The sequence below is a fragment of the Gorilla gorilla genome, chromosome 8, assembly GCF_029281585.2.
Source record: "Gorilla gorilla gorilla isolate KB3781 chromosome 8, NHGRI_mGorGor1-v2.1_pri, whole genome shotgun sequence".
Lineage (NCBI taxonomy): Eukaryota > Metazoa > Chordata > Mammalia > Primates > Hominidae > Gorilla > Gorilla gorilla.
This window is the reverse complement of record NC_073232.2, coordinates 114,931,038-114,951,788: the sequence shown is the minus strand read 5'-3', so window position 1 is coordinate 114,951,788 and position 20,751 is coordinate 114,931,038. Positions and strand designations below refer to the sequence as shown.

The window sequence follows — 20,751 nt, the reverse complement described above, 5'->3', positions numbered from 1 at the left end:
TCTAAATGTAGCATTTCCACTGGAGGAGGTGGTCTGGGTGGATGGTTAATATGTGAGGATTGTGCAGCCAGGTAGATAACCAGGCCTCTGCATATACAGATACCCACAGCCCAGGAATCTTGAGAACTGAATGACCCATAACCTCTGGCACTATCGGAGCTGCAGGGAGGCTTGGCTGGGGCTACTCCAGTCTCAGGCCCCTGTTTTCAGCGGAAGTCACAAGGAGGATAAAACCAGAATTCCTCCCTTTCCCATCTTCAGGGTGCTTCCCAGCTCCTCTCTAAGCTTGGGGCAGAACCCTTCACCCGGCAGGTACCCACATCCATGGAGAACTGGTAAGCAGCTCTAGAGCACCACGCTGGGCACCACAGCTTGCCATTGCCCTGCTCTGTCCTGTGCCTTCATCTCCTCAGCTGTGATAGAGAAATAACACTAGCACCTACTTTGCAGGCGTCTACAAGGATTGACTTAAAAGATGTGAATTAAGTGGGCTGTGGGCTAGACATCATGCTAGGTTCTGGGAATATAATCTCCAGCAAGTCTGATGGGAGCCTCCCCTAGGGGAGCTTGGGCACCACCATTGCCTTTCCTTTCTAGGAGGCAGCTTGACAAAGCTTGCCCCGATGTGATTGACAAAGCTTGCCCCAGCTAGATCCATGGCCACGTGATTGAGGAGGTACCATTGTTGGCCAATGCCTCCCCTTCCCTCCCCTCCCACCTCCAGCCCAGTTCTCTTCTGCCCAGCACAAGAAAGGTGCCACTCCCCAAGCACTAGCCGCTTCAGATTAGAGGGGCCTCCTGGGCCCAGGGCAGCCACAGGGCTCGGTCCCCTGTTTACGCTCCCTGTGCTTCCCACACTCAGGGTTGCAGCAGCAGCTGCAGGGGCCCAGGCCAGGGGTCAGCTGGCAGGGACTGGCCTCTGTGCGCCCTCTGTTGGCAGGACAGTGGCTGGAAGGGCTTCACCACTGCTGGCCCTCACAGGCACCTGGAGACACCAGACACTGTCCCTCAGCAGGGCTCTGCCGTTTGAACCCTCCTTTGCCTCCATAACAGAGACCCGGCATAAAACCACCCCACACCCTCCACCTTCTGCTCTGGGCTCCTGCAGCTGAGTAAATATTTTTCCTATCTCTTTGCCTGCATTCATGTTCAGTTATATGCAATAATCTCTCCTTAATCAGCCATAAAGCAAGGAAAAGGCAAAGCGCTATTCACATAGTGTTGGCACACTGTCCTTGATTTCTCTGAGAAGATGGTTTGAGTGCGAGCCTCCGTAGAGGAGAGAGTGTTGGGGTGCCCACCTTTGAGTGTTTGTGTGAGCCCCTGAAGGTGGAAAGTGCTATGTAAGTGCTGAGCTATTCAGCTTCCCAGGCGAGAGAAGATGCTTATCTTATTCATCCCTCTTTTATTTGTAAAATCTTTTTTGTCTCTTGACAGGTGATCTTTTTTTTTTTCCTGGAAACCAATTAGCTACTAAAATTAAACATGCTTCTCTTTAAATTAATCCTTTTCATAAAATGGTCTTAAAATTGGCCTTAGCTTCTCAGAGTAAGTAGCTGACCCCATTGTAATTAGAGATGTGTTTGGAGTCCCCATTTCTCCCACCTCGGCATTCCTCTGCCCTTCCCCCTGCTGCTGCCAGGTGCTGTCCACCTTCGGGCTTTCGGCGCCACCGGCCTCATCTTGGCAAAGGTCAGATGTCGGCTCTGGGACAGCCATCAGATTATCTAGTTCTGCTGCCCAAGTGCACTGACAGCAACTGGCAGAGTTGTAATCACTGTAAATTCAGGTGACGGTCAGATGAGCCAGGAGAGAGGATGCCTGCTGGTTGTTTTTTTGCAGTGATGTATTGTTTATGGGATTAATGTTCCGAATGGCCAAGGGTGTCAGCTGATATTTATTACTGTAAGCTGTCTCAGCTGTTCAGGTTCGGCAGCTAGATCCATGGCCACAGGAAATGTGGGACTCAGTGGCATGTCCAGTATGGCTGATGTGTGCAGATGTAGCTGGGACCTCCGTGAGCCTCTGTTACAGATGCAAGGGGAAGGACTCATGGCAGCAGCTGCCTTGGATTTTGTTCAGGGCTTCTGAGGGAACTCCACACACTCTTGAAGGTTGGGGAGACTCTAGAGAAGGGGAGAGTGTCCAGGTTTGGCTCCAAAGGGGGTTGGGAAGGAGTTCACCTCTGACAGGCCTGGCATCCGTAGGAATTATGCCGCCTGCCAGGTGGCTGTAGGCATTGTGTGATTTTTACCTTGGTCCCTCTTCAGCCTTCTAAGAGAGGGCGCTTTCAAGGTCATTGTGCCTTTAAGGGAACCTTCTCCCCAGTCCCTCTGGATGCTGGTGCTTAAAGCTATAAGAAGCGGGCCAGACCCTTTTAAACCTATCTGGAGTGCTGCAGGAAGAGAAGTAAATGCCCATCGCCCTGGTGTGTGCCTCGCAACACTCACTGCAGTAGGTTTGTTTTTCCAAAAAGAAATTTAATTTAACCCAAGTGTACACTGTCACACTGTAAACACATGGGGCACCAAAAGGGTGGCTTATTGAATTTAATGCCCTGGCAAAGGTCAGCTTTTAGAAAAAGCCAAAAATGGCTGGAATCTTTCCTGATAGCTCTTCAGTCAGGCTTTGGATGCAGGCAGATGTGTTTATTTTTTCAGAGGGAGTTCCTGAGGACCCATCTCAAGTTCAGGCGCTGGGCATCCCCCTCCCATCGCCCTCTTGTGCTCTCAGAGATCTCCCTCCTCCTCCTCCTGGGAGGTCACTGTCCCTGGTCACCCAGGTGGGCCCCTGAGCCAAGCAAACTCCCTAAAGCTGGCGGTCTGGGAGGGAGGGCCTGGGACCCCCACCGCCCGCCCCTCCAGGCTGGAGTGTGTGGTGCTTTTCTTATAACTAACACTGCCTTTCTCTGCCCATTTCCCTCAAAGGATGGCATGAACTGGGTCTGCAAAAATGTCAATGCAAAGAAGAAATAAAATCTAGACGAATGGAGATGCAGGAGCTGCGGGAGCCGAATTCGGTCCTGAAAAACACTAATTTGCTGCTTTCTGACCAAATGTTTTTCCATCTGTGTACAGCTCCAGCTGTTTGAAGAGAGGGAACAACACAGTTTAGAAAGAATCCCCATTCCCGCAGTAGATTTAACTGATCTCTGAGGTTCAGTATCATTTTTCAAATAAAGGAATTATATTATTTCCTCTGCATAATTGAAATAGTATTAAATGTCTCAAAGCACATGATTAGAAAATGAGATCCTTTAAATGAGCAAGAGATTGCATTGCAGTTTAGACAATTCCAGTGGGCTTTTTTTTCCTCTCAAAAAAAAAAAAAAAGAAAAAGAAAAAGAGGAAGAAGCAGCTTTGCTGAGTTCATTTATTTACTGACCCGTCCCTTGCATTCCCTCCACGGTTTTGAAACCACAGACAGTGTTTGCTGGTGCTGTCAGTGATTTTTACCGTCACCAGCCCAGCCAGGCTTCAGTCTGTCCGACAGGAAGCTGCTGGGTGGGGGTGGGGGGAGAAAAGGCAGATAATTAAACCATCTCATCGTCTTGCAGGTCGGAGACTACGTATGTAATCCTCACTCTTTGGACAGGAAAAAAAAAAAAAGTCTTTCTTGCAGACAAGTCACTACAGAAACATACCCCATCCCACCCACCCCTGCCCCCGCCCCAGCCAGCCACACAGAGAAGCAAATTCTTATGACTTTTGACTGTAATGACATCTGGAATGTAAGGAGAGGTGGGAGGTTTAATTCCAGAAAAATTACAAGGTCCTTAAAAAGCTCTCACATCGAAGGCTCAGGCTAGCGTAAACAGGCTTTCTCCAGCTCAGTGGAGCAGTGAGCAGCCGACTCTGAGATTAGCTGGCTTCTCCACGGCCATCCTATAGACAGGATTTCTAAAGCTCAAAGAATTCTGTGTTTAAACGATCACAATAGGCCGCTGCTATCAGATTTTAGAAATAAATGCAGCTTTACCATGAACCTGCTCCACTGAGAAAAGCCAGGCAGATCGATTTTTAGAGAGATCAATTTTTACAGTGCTGGCAACTTGGTGGTGTGGGATGCTCCTGGATGGAGAGGGTTTGCTGCTGGGGAGGACATGGGTGTGTGTGTGACTGCAGGGGTCGTGTCCAAGGAATCAAGAGTCACCCCAGCTGCTGGGCTCCTCTGCCTCTTTGCAGCAGAATGTCCGTCCTCTGTTGATTGATTGGAGAGGAATAGCAGAACATTTCTCCTGCCCCTCGTTGCAAAACGAGCTTCTTTCCCTGAACCTCAGAAATCCTCAGCTTCAAACATGGGGAAACAGGCCAGAGCATTGCCCGGCTCCTGAATTAAACTCTGTTCTGGTGCCTGAGCTCAGGGGTTTTCAGAGAATGAATAAGAGACTGTCCAGTGACTGGTGGGTCCCTGGGGGCCAACTGCCTTCTCATCCTGGGAGGTGGCCCTTCCCAAGCCCATGAGGGCGTGTGAGCAGACTGAAGGGGCCGCTGCAGCCCCTGGCCCTCAATACCCAGCTGCTTCTGGCTAAGAGTGCAGCAGAGACTGAGGCATAGCCAGCTTCAAAAGCGGTCTGACATGAAAGTCATTAACAAAGCCAGCCGTGAAAAGGTGCCCCAGAGTTGCTGTGGACAGACCTGTAAGGACTTGCAAAACAAAAGAAAGTGAGGGTTTTTTTTAACCGCAGAGCTAGCTGCTCTCTGCAGCCTCCTCCACTGGCTTGTCTGGCTCACCCAAGCTCCTCTCTTACAGAGGCAACACAGAATTATAAGGAATCAGAAATCCCCCTTCTACCAGGCTGCAAATGTGGCTCTAGCACTTGAAAATTGTTTTTTCTTCCGAATAGTTCAGCAGGGACAAGTTAACTGAGGGGCAAAATGCCTGCTTGGAGGTCTGCAATTTTGGAACACTGCAGTATGGAACTTTGACTCTGGCATTGGAGGGTCTGTAAAATATTTTTGTTCTTTTACCACCAACTTAGGGGACTGTTTTAAAGAGCCATCCCAAGGCCTCTGCTAGCAGGCAGAAGCCACTCCTCTGATAACGGCCTCTGTAAATGTTCTGATTTGCTCTCAGCTGCAAAGACACAGAGACACTGCAGATGTCACACGCTTTCATCTTCCCTTTGAGCCCTTTTGAACCCTCCTGGGGCTCTGGGGTAGATGAGAGAAGCCTGAAAAAGGCAGAGTTTGAAAGCTCCCATTTAAAAACAAAATACTTTTTAAAGCCCTCTTGCCTCTTCCCTGCCCACTCCTGCCCCCTGACCAGAAGACAGAATTTGAAGCTGGAAAGGGAAGACCCCTTTTCCCCTCCTCCTGTCCCCAGTGAGTCTTAGCGAGACTTTTGCCCTGCGCACAATTGCATCTGAATGTGCGGGGGAGAGGGCCTGGGGGCCGGAGGGCAGGCAAGGCCTGGGGGGTGCTCGTGATATGTGCTCAAGCCAGTTGTGGGAAAAACTCGAGTCCTCCCCTCCTCCCGACCTACCCCGTGTGGCTGCTTTTGGCTGGATTCCCTGCACCCAGTGCAACACACCCTTTCCCCTTCACTCTCCCTTGGTTACTATGGAAACAAGGGTGTCATTGATGTGGGCTGAGCTGGGGAACATGTCGGTGCACAGCTGAAAGTCAGCGATTATGCCGGCGGTTAGAAATGTGCCAGGGTTAAAGGAGTCCGCAGCTCCCACGGCTGCTGGGAGGACATAGTCCTGCCCCCTTCCTTCCTCCCTCCCTCCGTCTCCACTTCTCTCTCCTTGCTTTTGACAAATTTCTTTATTCCCCTCTGGACTAAAGTAGTGGCTATTTTTGTGCCACTCTGCGCCCCACCCTCACTGTTGGCCGCTCCTTATCCGGCCTGGCCTGGAGGGTGACACCATGTCACCCTCACCAGGACTCGTCTCCATTCCCGTCAGAGTTTGCTTTGATTTCCCTTTCCTTTCCTTCTCGGGGACCAGTTCTTACTTCCTTTTATTTTTAGCTCTGCACTCCATGTGGTTTCAGGGTTCAGTCTGATCCATCAAAAGGTTCTTTTTTTATAATCCCTTTTGAAAATGATAATCAAAGGAAGAGATGTGGTGTTTGGTCATGTGGAAAACTCAATGTATAATTTAGACGTCTGTCAAAAATCCGACAAATAAAATTTAGCTGGAACGAAGGCAGCCTGGAATGTGTTGTGTTCTTTGCTGAAGCTCAGAGAGGGCCTGAAATGTGTTTGTCCTTTCAGGGGTTAGCTTTCTTCAAGAGGTTTTTTCCAGAAGGATATATATATAAAATAGGATACCAACAATAGCAATAATAGCCCTTCATTAAGCCCCTCCTACGTGCTGGGCACTTTAGATACATCGTGGTGAGCATTAGTCCCCCTTTGCAGCAGAGGACATTGAGACATTTGCCCCAGTTAAGGAATTTGCCTGAAATCACAGAGCCTTTAAGTGCAGGTGGGGCCTGGAGCCTGGGTCTCAATGCTCAGCAAGCTGCCGCCTCTGGCGAACAAAAACAGTTAATGGCAGGGCCGGATCACGCCTGTAATCCCAGCACTTTCAGAGGCCAAGGCAGGTAGATCTCCTGAAGTCAGGAGTTCAAGACGAGCCTGACCAACATGGTGAAACCCCGTCTCTACTAAAAATACAAAATTAGCCGGGCGTGGTGGCACATGCCTGTAATCCCAGCTGCTTGGGAGGCTGAGGCAGGAGAATTGCTTGAACCCAGGAGTCGGAGGTTGCAGTGAGCTGAGATCGCGCCATTGCACTCCAGCCTGGGCAACAGGAGAAAACTCCATCGCAAAAAAAAAAAAAAAAAAAAAAAAAAATCTGTCAATGGCTCGTCTCCCAGCAGCCTCAGCCCCCAGCCTCTGAGTGCTCCTTCTGCCCAGCCTCCTCCCCTCAGCCTCTGACGAGCACTGCTCCCCTGGGTTCCCTGCCCCAGGTGTTGGGTGTCCTCTGCTCACACAGCACAACCATAGACTGGGTTTCATCCTTGGCCAGGTCCAGCCCGACAGACAGGAAAAAGGGAGAAGAAATAATTAGCAAAGTTAGGGCCTTCAGGGAGACTTGCAGTTACATAGTACCTAATACTTTATCTTCCATTTACAGAGGGTTCCGAGGGGGAACAGACCTGCCCAGTGTTACATGGAAGGTGCAGAGTTGGCAGCTGTTCCGGGCTCTGCCCTCTGGAGCAGAAGAGTTCGTTGTCCCTTCAGCAGGCTAGAGACACAGCAGCACAGCTGGTCCCAAAGGGCCTCACCATTTGTGCGTGTGTGTGTGTGTTTTGTGTTTTTGAGACAGGATTTCGCTCTGTCACCCAGGCTGGAGTGCAGTGGCACAGTCACAACTCACTGCAGCCTCAACCTCCTGGGCTCAGGCCATCCTCCCAACTCAGCCTCCCAAGTGGCTGGGACTAGAGGCATGTACCACCATGTCTGGCTAATTTTTTTTTTTTTTTTTTTTTTTTTTGAGACAGTCTCGCTCTGTCGCCCAGGCTGGAGTGCAGTGGCGCAATCTCAGCTCACTGCAAGCTCCGCCTCCCGGGTTCATGCCATTCTCCCACCTCAGCCTCCCTAGTAGCTGGGACTACAGGCTCCTGTCACCACGCCGGCTAACTTTTGGGGTTTTTTTGTATTTTTAGTAGAGATGGGGTTTCACCGTGTTAGCCAGGATGGTCTCGATCTCCTGACCTCGTGATCTGCCCGCCTCGGCCTCCCAAAGTGCTGGGATTACAGGCGTGGGCCACTGCGCCCGGCCTTTAAAGAGCAAGCTGTGGGCAGAACTAACTGGTAGCTGGAAGCAGGAGAAAGAAGAATTAGGGTTGCCAGATACATTACAGAACATTCAGTTAAACTTGAATTTCAGATAAACAATGAATAGTTTTTAATTCAAGTATATCCCATGCAATATTTGGGACATCAGTATAACACTCGAAAAATGCACTGTTTACCTTAAATTCAAATTTAACTGGCCATCCTAGCTTTTTGGTTTTGTTTTGATAAAGCTGGCAAAACCCTTCCCAGCACTCCCTGCCCAAAAAAGGGACAGCGCAATACAATTAAAAAGTGTGGCTGGGTGCGGTGGCTTATGCCCGTAATCCCAGCATTTTGATGTTGACTAGGTCAGCACAGGGAGATTTAAAAGAGATCTCATGTAAACAAAGTGCCTAGATCTAGGACAATACCTAGCACATAGAAGGAACATTCCATGCCTCAGTTTCTTTTTCTTTTCTTTTTTTTTTTTTTGGAGACGGAGTTTCGCTCTTCTGCCCAGACTGGAATTCAGTGGCACGATCTCGGCTCACTGCAACCACCACCTCCCAGGTTCAAGCGATTCTCCTGCCTCAGCCTCCCGAATAGCTGGGATTACAGGCATGTGCCACCATCCCCAGCTAATTTTTGTATTTTTCGTAGAGATGGGGTTTCACCATATTGACTAGGCTGGTCTTGAACTCCTGACCTCAGGTGATCCACATGCTTTGGCCTCCCAAAGTGCTGGGATTATAGGCGTGAGCCACCATGCCTGGCCCTCAGTTTCTTATCTTCAAAATTAGGCAATAATCATGTTGCACAGTTGTCAAGAGGATGAGATGAGATGTCCGTACAGTGAGTAGTAGGTGCTAAATCAATGGTAGCAAATATAACAGCTGGCAGAAAGTCTGGAGTCCAGGCTTTCCAAGGCCCCCAAGACCTCTACCTCCCACCTTCCCTCCCATGTGGCTCTGTGACTTTCAAGGCCAGCAGCCCCCTCCCTTCGGGACTCCCAGGGCCACCCCAACCACACCTCCTGCTTAGCTTTGTAAGTGGGAAAGGCTCTTATCAGAGGCTCCTGATTGGCTCCAGGCGCAAACACAGTTTAGTGCTCAGTCAAGCTGCATCTCAGGGCCTCTGTCCCTGTCTCCCCCTCATCCCCCTTAATTGCAATCTGTTCTGTAATTTCCTTTTCCAACACTGCAGAACACAGAGAAGCTGCAGCCACCAGGAGCAGGGGCAGGGAGGAGAGAAAGAGCCCTGGCTCCCTGCAGTCGTCCTGCTGGTCCAGCACTGGTGTGTGTGTGTGTCCAGAACCAACCACACACAGGCGTGGAAGTGCAGCCAACAACCAGTCCCCCACAGTGTCAGAACCAGGGAAAAGAGTTAAGGAGGTAGCCACTTGCACCAGGTACTTCACAGTTATCTTATTTAATCCTCGCAAAGACACTGTTAACTGTAGGTATTGTCATTCACAGTATGGGGATGGGGCTCATAGAATTTGAATCACTCGCCCATAATCGCACAGGAAGAACTGGGCACAGTCAGGATTTGAACTCAGGCCTGTTTCACTGCTGGGTCCCAAATTTATACCACAATACCTGTTTGCTTTTGGCTCCTAATGCTCTGCTGTCAGAAAAGGAGCTAAGGAATCCTTCTGCACGAAGGAACACGGAACAGTTTCTTCTCCAGAGCGAATAGCAGTGTCCCAGGGACAAAAAGCCTTTGCTAAAGAAATGAAATATTAATGACAGAACTGCAGAAAGCAAGCTGTGTCCAGGAGGGGGCAGGGAGAATTTGCTTGGATACCTGAAGCTGAGAGGTACAGGGTTGGGGTCGGAATCCCATTTAGCTAAGCCAACTGCTTCTCCTTTGAGTCATTAGTGGGTCTCATCCTTTGATTAGCCCTACAAGATAGCCGTTTACTGTCCCTAGTTCCCAGATGATGAAACCAAGGCTCACAAAGGTTAAGTCACTTGCCCAGAGTCACACAGCTAGGAAATGGCTTGACTGTGATTCCCGCCAGCCCACTTGCTGAAAGCCCATTTTATTCCATGATGCCACCCCAGGGAGGTAGGTGAGAGGCAGCCCTCGCTCTTTGCCACTCACCCTGTTTTCAGGATCCAGAAGACCCTGCCCTGGGGTCCCAGAGTCAGCTGCTGCTCTGGATGCCACCAGTAGAGGGGGCAGGAGGTGCCCAGCCCCACCCTTACAACCAAGGAAAGGGCCTGGGGAGGCTGTTGCAGTTGCGGCTTTGGCCTGGGATCAGCTGCCTCCACTCCCACCCAGGATTCAGAAGCCCCTGTGCCAGCGCCCTGGAGGCACAGCCCTAGGAGCCCCCCAAGACCGCTGGAGCAGGAGGAGAAGGAGCTCACCAAAAGAGACACATGGGCTCCGTCCACAGGCAGGCCCTCTTGGCCACATTCCTAACACTAGAGAGGCCTGTCACCCAGGCCACCACTGACTCATGTGGGAGATGATGCCCCACACCAGAGTACAAGGCGTGGCACCAGCTGCAGGCCCCTCAGCCAGTTCCCTTGGGTAGGGCACAAGCTGTACAGCTACACTTGGCCCTGCCTGTGACACCAGCCAGACCCTTCCCTGGGCCTACATTTCAGCACTATTTCCCAGCCCAGGCCCACCTAGAGCACCTGGTCCCGGGCTGGAGCCCAGCATTCTCCTTCCCTAGCCCTCCTTGCTGCCAGGACGTCAGAATCCTGCAGAATTATGCTGGTCCACCAACCTCAGCCCCCTTGGATTCCCTCTGGAGGCACAGAGCAAGCCTGGTCTAGGGTTGTCACATAGGAATGGGGCTTCCCTCGAGCCTCCAGGGGACAGTGCCAAAGCCGTTTTCCTGCTGGAATGCTACAGATGGCTTCTGGGAAGATGGGGATAAGAAGCTTTGGTTTGTAAACAACAGCCCATCCTGGACCAAGGGATCCAATCCAGCCCAACTCTTCCCTCACTCTCCCCAGCTCCTATGGGGATGCAGCCTAGATTTCATCCTTACTCATGCCCCAGGCCCCTTTCCCGCCCTGAGACCTCCAGATCTGGCATAGCAGCAGGTCGGAAGAAGAAAAAGCAGGAGGAAGGGGCATTCAGGGGCTGAGATGCTGATCCAGGCAGTGGGGGAGGCATCTGCACAGCTGCAGGCAGCCCCCCTACCCCCAGTCTGTGAATGGGTACATCACCCTCTCCCGCCCGCCTGCCACTGCTCCTGAAACAGTTGGTCCTAATGAACACTAAGCAAGCAGGGCAGCTGTGAGCATGATCCATATGCATGGGAGGTGTATATTTATCCTCACATCCCGCCCCACCCTGCAGCTGCTGCCATCCCCTATGCCAGGAGGGTGAGTGGGCACCAGGGCCCAGCCTGCTCCCGGGCTCCCAGGCCCCCACTTCTCCCAGCCCTCCCTCCCCAACCCACGCCCACAGCCTTCACTTGACCCATTTTGGAGGCAGAAGTTTGTATGTGTGTTTGAGAGAAAGAGAGTGCACACATCATTTCCCCGGTTGGTGCTTTTGATTTCCTCTGAAGCATCTTGATTGCGGATGTACAATGGCATCTTGCTGCCAGTGCTCCCTCAGCAGCTTCTGGCTCCACGCCGCCTCCTCCCTGGAGCCGGGATTTTCTGCTGACTCTGGGGCCCATGGCTAGCTGGCAGGGAAGGGGAAAGCTTGATCCAGGCTTCCATCCCTTAGCTGAGCAGCAGGACCTGGACACCCAGCCACCTGCCTTCCCACTCCTTAGACTGGGTTGAGGGTGCACCCTGAACCCCACCTGTCTCTCCCTTGGCCCTCCCACTGCCTCCCAGCTTGGTCTGGACTCCCCTGCCTGATCCTCCTTTGAGGGGTTAGCGCCATTATTAAAATGCAGTACCCTGCTAAGATGCCTTCAGAGGCCCTGCTGCTGTGGGTCCCTCCAGCCAAACCATTTATCCTGTTATTCAAGGTCCTGCTGATCTGACCCCAAACCTTTTTAATGGACTTATCAGCCATGGACTCCACACAGCCTTTGTGCCCAAGTCTCTCCTCACTACTCCCCCAAGCACAATCCCTACAATTTCATTTTCCCACCTGTGTGCACAGTGACCTCCTCCCTGGGATGTCTGCCCCCTCTTTTGAGCTTTCCGTTCCTTTAGGGCGTGCTTCAAGTCCTACCTCCCTAAGAGGACAGCCGGGTACCCTCTAACCCTCTCCCTGTGAAACCCTTCATCCAGCAAATATCTCTCGAGCAGAAGCAAAACCCCTCCCATAGCCTGTGTCCTGCCCTGTCCCCTCACTGCCTTGTCTGACCTCATCACTCGCTACTCTCTCCCACCCCCAACTCTTTCCAGCTGCCCTCGCCCCCTGACTCTTCCTGAAACAACATTTTCTGCCTGAGGCCTTTGCACTGGTTCTCTCTGCCAGAAGCATTCTAGCTCCAAGTATCCCCCAGATCTTGCCCCCCCAAATTCTTGAGGTTTCTGCTCAATGCCACCTCCTCAGCCAGACTGCCCAGTCCTCCCTGTAAACACTTCCACACCCCCTCCCCTTCTGGTATCCCCTGTGCCCCCACCTGCTTGGCCTTCCTGGACTGTACTTATCGCCAACTCATGGTGACTTTTTTTTTTTTTTTTTTTTTTGAGATGGAGTTTCGTTCTTGTTGCCCAGGCTGGAGTGCAGTGGCGCGATCTCGGCTCACTGCAACCTCCGCCTCCCAGGTTCAAGCAATTCTCCTGCCTCAGCCTCCCAGGTAGCTGGGACTACAGGTGCCCGCCCCGCCACCACGCCCGGCTAATTTTTTTGTATTTTTATTAGAGACGGGGTTTCACCATGTTAGCCAGGATGGTCTCGATCTCCTGACCTTGTGATCCGCCTGCCTCGGCCTCCCAAAGTGCTGGGATTACAGGCATGAGCCACCGTGCCTGGCCTTTTTTTTTTTTTTTTTGAGACGGAGTCTTGCTCTGTCGCCCAGGCCAGAGTGCAGTGGCACGATCTCGGTTCACTGCAACCTTTGCCTCCTGAGTTCAAGTGATTCTCCTGCCTCAGCCTCCCAAGTAGCTGGGACTACAGGCGCATGCATCACCACGCCCGGCTAATTTTTGTATTTTTAGTAGAGACGGAGTTTTGCCATGTTGGCCAGGCTGGTCTCAAACTCCTGACCTCGGGTGATCTGCCCACCTCGGCCTCCCAAGTGCTGGGATTACAGGTGTGAGCCACTGCACCCAGCCTCACAGTGACTTTTTTTTTTTTTTTTTTTTTGGAGACGGAGTCTCACTCTGTCACCCAGGCTGGAGTGCAGTGGTGTGATCTCGGCTCACTGCAACCTGCGTCTCCCAGGTTCAAGCAATTCTCCTGCCTCAGCATCCCGAGTAGCTGGGATTACAGGCATGTGCCACCATGCCTAGCTAATTTTTTTGTATTTTTAGTAGAGACAGGGTTTCACCATGTTACCCAGGCTGGTCTCGAACTCCTGAGCTCAGGCAATCTGCCTGCCTTGGCCTCTCAAAGTGCTAGGATTACAGGCATTAGCCACCAGGCCCGGCCTCTCATGGTGACTTCTTTAGGGTTGATTGTCTAGCTCTTCCCCACAGATGATCAGCTCCAAGACGGCAGAGTTTGTTTTGTTCGCTGCTATATCCCTGACATTGAAGCAATGCCTGGAACAAGAAGGAGCTCAATAATGACTTATTGGATGAATGAATGAATGAAACAAACATACAGGCATTGTGCTAGGCCCTGAAAAAAAAATCAGAGCTGACTCACATTCACGTCCTCCAGGCACTCACAGCCTAGTTGGACATTAAGCCAGGCAGCTTGCAACTTAACCTGTGAACCACAATTAGTTAAAATCCAAAGTGAGGGAGCGAAGTGCATGGGAGTATGGCTGGCCCAAAGGAACATAAACATTGTGATAGCTGCGGATGCCTGAAAGTTGCCTATGCCAGCACCAGACCTGGCACTCATATGCATCGTCTCATTACCCCTTAGCCACTCTCTGCAGAGGGGGCGGGGGCCAGGAGGGCTGCACAGAGGTGAGACTTTGAGGCTAGAGAGTCAATCCAGGCAGAGGGTCAGCAAGTCCAAAGCCAGTGGGGCATGGAAGCACGCAGGTTGCAGGCAGACTGACTTCCAGCATATGGTGTGCTGGGTGGAGACTAGGGAGCTGCAGCGGGCGGGACTGGCATTTGGTTTGGCTGGTAAGTCCCTCTTAGGCCACAAGCTGCACATCTGCATCCATGCCCCCTCCCAGCTCAGTGCCCTGCAGCAGGCATGCACATGGGTAGTGTCTGATGGCAACACCCAATTCACAACCAGGCAGCCATGACATTTATTTTTATTTATGTATTTTTTTGAGACGGAGTTTCACTCTTGTTGTGCAGGCTGCAGTGCAATGATGCGCTCTTGGCTCACTGCAACGTCCGCCTCCTGGGTTCAAGCAATTCTCCTGCCTCAGCCTCCTGAGTAACTGGGATTACAGACGCCCACCACCACGCCCGGTTAATTTTTGTATTTTTAGTAGACATGGGGTTCCACCGTGTTGGCCAGGCTGGTCTCGAACTCCCGACCTCAGGTGATCCGCCCGCCTCAGCCTCCCAAAGTGCTGGGATCACAGGCGTGAGCCACCGCGCCTGGCCCAGGACATTTATACGTCAAATGATTCACTGCTGTTTTTTTTTCCAGGTGGACCAGAAGTTCATACCACCCTTACACTCAGTTCTTGGAACACCCCTCCCCGCATTCTACTTCTGAGATGGAATTCTGTGCCATCTCTTTTTTTTGAGACTAAAGTCTCACTCTTGTCACCCAGGCTGGAGTGCAGTAGTGAGATCTTGGCTCACTGCAACCTCCATCTCCCGGGTTCAGGCGATTCTCCTGCCTCAGCCTCCTGAGTAGCTGGGATTACAGGCGCCTGCCACCACTCCTGGCTAATTTTTGTACTTTTAGTAGAGACGGGGTTTCACCATGTTGGCCAGGCTGGTCTTGAACTCCCGACTTCAGGTGATACACCGGCCTCAGCCTCCCAAAGTGCTGGAATTACAGGCATGAGCCAGTGCACCCGGCCATTCTGTGCCATCTCTAAGCCCCCATGCTACAAGCTGCATACCACCTCATGTATCGCCTCCTGCTTGCCTCAGTGTAAATAATAATAATAATAAAAATCTGTATCACAGAGCAGATGGGTCCTTTCTCAAGAAAGAGCCAATTATTGAAGATCTAGTGCAAGGAGAAGTCATAAATATCCCAGTTTGCTACAGTTGAGAGGCATTAACCACACAACAGTGAAAGAAAACTGGTCTCTCGTGAAGGAAACATTCGAAGACCCCCCTAGTGCAGAGCTCTGGGATAAGTCCAGGCCACTACACTCCAGCCTGGATGACAGAGCAAGACTCTGTCTCAAAAAAAAAAAAAAGAGAGAGAGAATGGATATGGTAGAGACCACAGCTCTGTCCATCAGCTTTCTATTGGTTATGTCGAAGGACTTTCACTGTGACAGTAACATCCTGAGGTTGTGGGCTGTGTAGGAATTCCAGCAGGGTTGGAACACATGCTATCCTGGAAAGGAAGACAGACTTTGGGATTCAGGTGGAAGGAGACAGTGTTAGGAAAGAAAGACGGAAGCTAAAGCTGAAGGAAGAAGCTCATGTTCTTTGGGCCAGCCCCTTCCTGGTCCAGGCGGATCCCTTCTCACCATAAGCCCCTCAACCCTAGCAGCCTCTGCCCCATACTGTGAAGTATTTCCCATTTCTCCCAGCCTCCAAAGAAGATTCTGGAAGCTTAGCCCTGGAAAAGCCTGAACCCCAGGCCCTGCCCCAGCTCTTCTGCACAGAGTATAAGACAGAGGCAATCTAGGGCCAGGCGTGGTGGCTCACGCCTGTAATCCCAGCACTTTGGGAGGCTGAGGTGGGCAGATCACAAGGTCAGGAGATCGAGACCATCCTGGCTAACACAGTGAAACCCCGTCTCTACTAAAAATACAAAAAAATTAGCCAGGCAAAATCAGCCGGGCGTGGTGGCAGGCGCCTATAGTCCCAGCTACTGGGGAGCCTGAGGCAGGAGAATGGCGTGAACCTGGGAGGCGGAGCTTGCAGTGAACCGAGATTGTCACTGCACTCCAGCCTGGGCAACAGAGCGAGACTCCGGCTCCACAAAAAAAAAAAAAAAAAAAGACAAAGGCTGTCTAAGAGTGCTCTCAATTTCCTTCCTTGCCCTCTTAACAAAAACAAACAGGACCCAGAGGATTCTAGAACCAGCACCAGAATCCGGGTTCTGGAGACCACTGTTTCTAAAGCTCCTCCAAGGAAGAATTTTCCAAAAACACGCAGGGAGACTATTTTATTTTATTTATTTTGAGACGGAGTCTTGCTCTGTCACCCAGGCTGGAGTGCAGTGGCGCAATCTCGGCTCACAGCAACCTCCACCTCCCAGGTTCAAGCAATTCTTCTGCCTCAGTCTCCCGAGTAGCTGGGATTACAGGCACCCACCAACATGCCCTGCTAATTTTTGTATTCTTACTAGAGACAGGGTTTCACCAAGTTGGCCTGGCTGGTCTCCAACTCCTGACCTCAGGCAATCCACCTGCCTCGGCCTCCCAAAGTGCTGGGATTACAGGCATAAGGCACCATGCCAGGTCCTTTATATTTTATTTATTTTATTTTATTTATTTTATTTTATTATTTTATTATTTTATTTTATTTATTTTATTTTATTTACTTGAGACATGGTCTCGCTCTGTCGTCCAGGCTGGAGTTCAGTGGTGCAATCACAGCTCACTGCAGCCTTGACCTTCCAGGCTCAAGGGATCCTCCAGCACTCAAGTGATCCTCTTGCCTCAGCCTCCTGAGTAGCTGGGACCACAGACACATGCCAGCACGTCAGGTTAAATTTTTAATTTTTTGTAGGTTTTTGTTTTGTTTTGTTTTTGAGACAGAGTCTTGCTCTGTGGCCCAGGCTGGAGTGCAGTGACACGATCTCGGCTCACTGCAAGCTCCGCCTCCTGGGTTCACGCCATTCTCCTGCCTCTGCCTCCCGAGTAGCCAGGACTACAAGTGCAGGCCACCACGCCCAGCTAATTATTTGTATTTTTAGTAGAGACGGGGTTTCACTGTGTTAGCTAGGATAGTCTCGATCTCCTGACCTCGTGATCCGCCCGCCTCAGCCTCCCAAAGTGCTGGGATTACAGGCGTGAGCCACCGCGCCGGCCTTTTTTTTTTTTTTTTTTTTTTTTTTTTTTGATATGGAGTCTAGCGCTGTCACCCCAGCTGGAGTGCAATGGCGCCATCTAGGCTCACTGCAACCTCCGCCTCCCCTGTTCAAGCGATTCTCCTGCCTCAGGCTCCCCAGTAGCTGGGATTGCAGGTGCCCACCACCACACCCAGATAATTTTTTTTTTTTTGAGAGGAAGTCTTGCTCTGTCCCGAGGCTGGAGTGCAGTGGCACGATCTCTGCTCAATGCAACCTCCGCCTCCCAGGTTCAAGCGATTCCCCTGCCTCAGCCTCCCAAGTAGCTGGAATTACAGGCATGTGCCTTCACGCCCAGCTAATTTTTTGTATTTTAGTAGAGACAGGGTTTCACCATGTTGGCCAAGATGGTCTCCATCTCCTGACCTCGTAATCCGCCTGCCTCGGCCTCCCAAAGTGCTGGGATTACAGGTGTGAACAACCGTGCCCGGCCCAGATAATTTTTTTTATTTTTAGTAGAGTTGGGCGCTCACCATGTTGGCCAGGCTGGTCTCGAACTCCTGACCTCAAGTGATCCGCCTGCCTTGGCCTCCCAAAGTGTTGGGATTACAGGCATGAGCCACCGCGCCCAGCCTAATATTTTAATTTTTTATAGAGACAGGATCTCCTTATACTGCCCATGCTGGTCTCATCAAGGGATCCTCCTGCCTCAGCCTCCCAAAGTGCTGGGATCACCTTAGAAGAGGGGCTGTAGTGTGGTGATGTCTGTCTGGGGATACCCAGGGATCATGACTCCAGCTCCTTCACCTCCCACACTTTCATAGGGTCAGCCCTGCTCCCATTTCTTAGTAGGCCAGAGTGGGAGGTTGGGGAAGGACATGCCTCTGATCCTCCCTCTAGGGCCTCCTCCCCCAGAATTTACAGGCTGCAGAGGTGGGGTAGGGAATCCCCCAGGCGGCTAGATGGGTCCTGGGTCCTGAAGTTGCGAATCGAATTGGTTCTCCCCCACCCTCGGATGGGAGAAGATGAGGGTGTCTTAGGAAGGCCATGGTGACAATGACAGGATCTGAGTGGGAGAGTGTTAGCAGGGCCTGTTAAGAACCCTGAGGTGAGGTCACAGCTTGGAGAGAGGGGCCCTGGGGTGCGGACTCAGTGAGTCAGGGCATCCACCCTCGTCTCCTGCCTCCCACCCCAGGGTGCCCTTTGAAGCTGGAGGGGGCTTTGAGCTGGGGTCTCCTGGCCAGATGCTCTGGGAGAAGGGGTGGAGCCGATCATCCCCTAGGCCTCGCCCTCTCCACCCCCACCCTTCAGACTCCCTTCTTGGCCCAAAGACCGTTTCCGGCAGTTGCAGGGGGCACCCATCACCCCCCAGGCTCCTGCCTTGCAGCTGTTCCCCAGCTGCCCTGCCCCACCCCAAAGACAGCTGGGAGCGAGGCCGAGGGAGGGGGCAGGAGCGGCCCAGCTGCTTGGCTCCGGGCTGGGATGGGGAGAGCGGCAACATGAAAGAGCTGGGGCCGGCAGGCAGCAGAGGAAACCACCCCCACCCCCTCCCTCGCGGTGGCCTCGCTGCGGGCTCAGCACATCTGGGCCACAGGAGCTGTCGGCCCAGGTCTGTGGGGTAGGGAGACGTGGTCAGATCCCCAACCCTTCCCGGAAAGGGGAGGCGTGATGGCCTTTGGGGGAAGGCAGGAGGGGAGGGCTGGGCACTGGGGCACCTGTGGCTGCAGCCAGCCCTCCAAGGGGCCACCAGTTCAGGGCAGAGAAGGCCCCTCTGATGACTTCTGAGTAAGCCTGTTCCCTGGGGCAGCCCCAGCTCTTTCTGGGCCTCCTCTGCCCCGACCCTTTTGGGAACTGGGTGACAGCTGCTCCTACAAAGCCAGGGACAGCTGGGTGGGTTAGCGTCTCCCTGCTTCCCTGGCTGCCTAGGGACCCCCCCCCCAAGCCAACTCTGGGCAGCTGCTGCTTCACCTATAGATGTGTGCCTGAGTATGTCGTTGTCTGGAGTGGGCTTCAAAGCTGGGGCATGGAGGGGCTCAAGCCCATCCCATTCCCACCAGAATGTCCCCTCCAGATCTCAGTGGATTGATGCACCTGGGGAAAGGGCCTCTCCCCTCAGCCAAAACAAAACTAGGCCAAGTGGGAAAGAAATTAGGCAGCTTTTTATCTTGGCTCCCAACTCTTGGCATGGGGGATGTCTCAGGGCTCCTGAGAACTGGAGAAAGGGACAGTGAGACAGAAGCAGATGTGAGTGGAGTGAAGTGACTGTCCACCGGCACCTGCCCCCAGGCATCCTGCACCCTGGGCTGGAGGGGCACTGTGCTCCAGTCATTTCCCCACTCCCTTTAGCCCCAAACAGGTGCACGGGGAGGGAAGGGGGAGGCCAGCTGTTGTCATACTGCTCCTGGCTCCCTGCCACACTGGGGAGGGGAACGATGAAGCAAGGGTCCACCACCCCACCCGAGTCATCCTCTACTCCCTCAGGGCAGGAAGGTGGAGGCAGTTAGCAAGACCAAGGCTATGGTTTGGTCTGGCCAGCCCCAAAGTCTTTATTTTTCTTTTTTTTCTTTGAGAGAGGATCTTGCTCTGTTGCCCAGGCTGGAGTGCAGTGGCAAGATCTCAGCTCACTGCAACCTCCACCTCCCAGCATCAATCAAGCAATCCTCCCACTTCAGCCTCCAGAGTAGCTAGGACCACAGGCCCGTGGCACCACGCCTGGCTAATTTTTCGTTTTAGTAGAGATGGGGTTTCACCATGTGGCCCAGGCTGGTTTTGAACTCCTGAACTCAAGTGATCCATCCACCTTGGCCTTTCAAAGTGCTGGGATTCCAGGCATGAGCCAACGTGCTCGGCAAGCCTTTATTTTTCTGAGGGGAGGGGTGGCTAGGGGTCAGTGAGGCTTGGACCACTGGCATGGGACTTTTTTTTTTTTTTGAGATGGAGTCTGGCTCTGTCGCCCAGGCTGCAGTGTAGTGGCACGATCTCAGCTCACTGCAACCTCTGCCTCCCAGGTTCAAGCGATTCTCCTGCCTCAGCCTCCTGAGTAGCTGGGACTACAGGCGCCCACCACCATGCCGGCTAATTTTTGTATTTTTAGTAGAGATGAAATTTCACCACGTTGACCAGGCTGGTCTCGAACTCCCGACCTCAGGTGATCCGCCCATCTCAGCCTCCCAAAGTGCTGGGATTACAGGCATGAGCCACCGCGCCTGGCAGGAATGGGACAAGGCTCTCTGCCTTGTCCTGGGTTTCCTGGGGTGGGTGGCATTCAGGCCCGGATTCTGCCCAAACAAGAAGAAAGATAGCTAGGCACCCAGCAGATTACAGAAGTGCATGGGCTGCGGACTTACAGCTCGGTGCAGAGCATCAGGCAACAACCGGAGCCTTTTTGAAGGTGAGGCCCCTCTCCAGAGAAGGGCCTTGGGGTGTCCCAGCTTCCTCTCCCCACAGTGGCCTCTGTGACAAGCAGCAGGGAGGACCCTGGCCACCACAATGGCAGCACTTCTCTAAACCCAGGATATGGGAGAATAGAGTTAAAAATGCAAATTCCTGGGCTCTCAGAGATTCCCAATGAGTCTAAGCTAGGCCTCAGGAATCAGCACTCTTACCCTTTTTTTTTTTTTTTTTTGAGACAGGGTCTTGCTCTGCTGCTTTGTTGCACAGGCTGGAGTGCAGTGACTTGATCTAGACCTACTGCAACCACTGCCTCCCAGGCTCAAGCAGTTCTCCCACCTCAGTCAAGAGTAGCTGCGACCACAGGTGTGGTGTGCCCCACCACGCCCAACTAATTCTTGTATTTTTTGTAGAAACAGGGTTCCAACATGTTGCCCAGGCTGATCTCAAACCCCTAAGCTCAAGCAA

The 20,751-nt window shown here is 52.3% G+C and overlaps 1 protein-coding gene across 1 annotated transcript in view; it reads left to right on the top strand.

The window, feature by feature from the left end:
• The window catches only part of ARL3 (ARF like GTPase 3), a 38,240-nt gene extending 35,034 nt beyond the window's left edge, over window positions 1–3,206 (top strand). Inside the window, exon 6 of the mRNA XM_004050025.4 lies at window positions 2,928–3,206. Within this exon, the coding sequence (XP_004050073.1) occupies window positions 2,928–2,975 (48 nt within the window). The 3' untranslated portion in view covers window positions 2,976–3,206. The remainder of the gene's footprint in view (window positions 1–2,927) is intronic.
• Window positions 3,207–20,751: the final 17,545 nt, after the last annotated feature.